Genomic DNA, 1562 nt, shown 5'->3' with positions numbered 1-1562 from the left:
CAGCCTACAGTATTTTTACAGTCTTTATTTTACAGTTAAAATAAATGTTTATTAAATAAAGTCTAATGTTACAACTAATCATGGATCACTTTAAAAACAGGAAAACAACAAATGAAGGAAATTAACTTTTTTATGTGCTTTTTAAATAGTCACCGCCTTATATGTTTTATAAATTTATTGCTCTCTTGAGCTAAGAGAAAGACACTGTTGATGAAAACTCAGATTAAATCTCCACTAACGTTAGAAATATGAGCCAAACATTTACATTTGTGTGTTAGCAAAATATCCCAGAAACCACTGGATCAACTTTAAAAAATTATTTAAACCTGACTCGTTTCTGGAGTCAAGACGCTCGCCCCACCTGAACCTAAAACTACTCAACCTTGAAGAATTTCACAGAAAACAAGCTAAAATGTAGCAGCTGAGAGTCATGCCCACAGATCAAACTGGAATAATTTAACACATTTTACAGAACATCGTTTAAAGATGTGGGACTCATGTGCCTTTCTTCAGGACGTAATGATGGATAAAGACAAGAGGGATGAAGGGACCGTTAAAAGAAGAAGAAAGTTTGGACAGATCGAAGATGGGGGGATTTCTGCAGAGAGAAAGAAGATGAAAGGATGAAGATGAAAGGATGAAGGTGGAGGGATGATGGAGGGAATTCCCTGTTGCTGGAAGCAGCAGCCAATCAGCTGTGCACACTTCCAGCTCATGAACTGTTACATAACCTCCATGTGAAACATCACAGAGCTTCACTCTCATTTCAACAACAAACATCGCGAGAAAAAACCGGAACATCGAACCGTTAATTAAGATAAACAATGTTTCAAACGTGACAAAACAAACAGAATCCATAAATATCTACAYCATTATGCTGAAATACAACCTCAAGCTTTGTTGTGACAAATTTATATGATTAAAAGCAACATTTTGTACAAATAAAGACGTTTTAATGTAAAAAGCAACAGGAAACACCATGTTTACCTGAAACCACCTATGTTTTTTATTAATATTAGATACATTTAAAGCTTAAATATGATTAAATTAGACTCTAAGAGACCAGAGACAAACAAAAGGATTCAACAAATGAAGCTAAATGTTTGTTGTTCTTACCTGGGTGGCTTTATGGAACTGCTTCTTCAAGCCCGCGACAGACATCCTTCCTCCGCAGACAAAACCACGATTTAAAACCTGCTGGTTTAGTTTGGACCAAAACCAGAGTCCCGGAACACGGAGGTGAATCCTTCAGCTAGATCCTGTCCGGTACTCTGGGCTGAAACCGGAGGAACAGAACAGAACGGACGGAACCGAGCCGAGCCGAGCCGAGCCGAAAAACCCAGCTGGATCTATTTTCAGTCAGCGACAGAAAAAGGACACCAAAGATCGTCTAATGATGAGATGCGTCACCATAGCGGAGACATCTGAGGAGCTGGATGGAAAAAGGAACAAAAAAAAAAAAAAAAAAAAAAAAAAACAAAGATCCTCAAAAACCAAGGAGAAAGGTCGAAAACAAGGAAAGATGCATCACTCCAACTTAAATAAACGTATCTAAATTATGA

General features: G+C 37.6%; 1 protein-coding gene across 1 annotated transcript in view; it reads right to left on the bottom strand.

Moving 5' to 3' along the window:
• The window catches only part of LOC106536264 (endophilin-A1), a 9460-nt gene extending 8006 nt beyond the window's left edge, over positions 1–1454 (bottom strand). The window contains exon 1 of the mRNA XM_014033470.1: positions 1117–1454. Coding sequence (XP_013888924.1) covers positions 1117–1161 — 45 coding nt within the window. The 5' untranslated portion in view covers positions 1162–1454. The remainder of the gene's footprint in view (positions 1–1116) is intronic.
• Between the last annotated feature and the right edge of the window lie 108 nt (positions 1455–1562).

This window comes from Austrofundulus limnaeus, unplaced genomic scaffold (genome assembly GCF_001266775.1).
Source record: "Austrofundulus limnaeus strain Quisiro unplaced genomic scaffold, Austrofundulus_limnaeus-1.0 Scaffold1750, whole genome shotgun sequence".
In the NCBI taxonomy this organism is placed as follows: Eukaryota; Metazoa; Chordata; class Actinopteri; order Cyprinodontiformes; family Rivulidae; genus Austrofundulus; species Austrofundulus limnaeus.
Note: the sequence above shows the minus strand (reverse complement) of the source record. Positions and strands in the feature narration are given on the sequence as shown.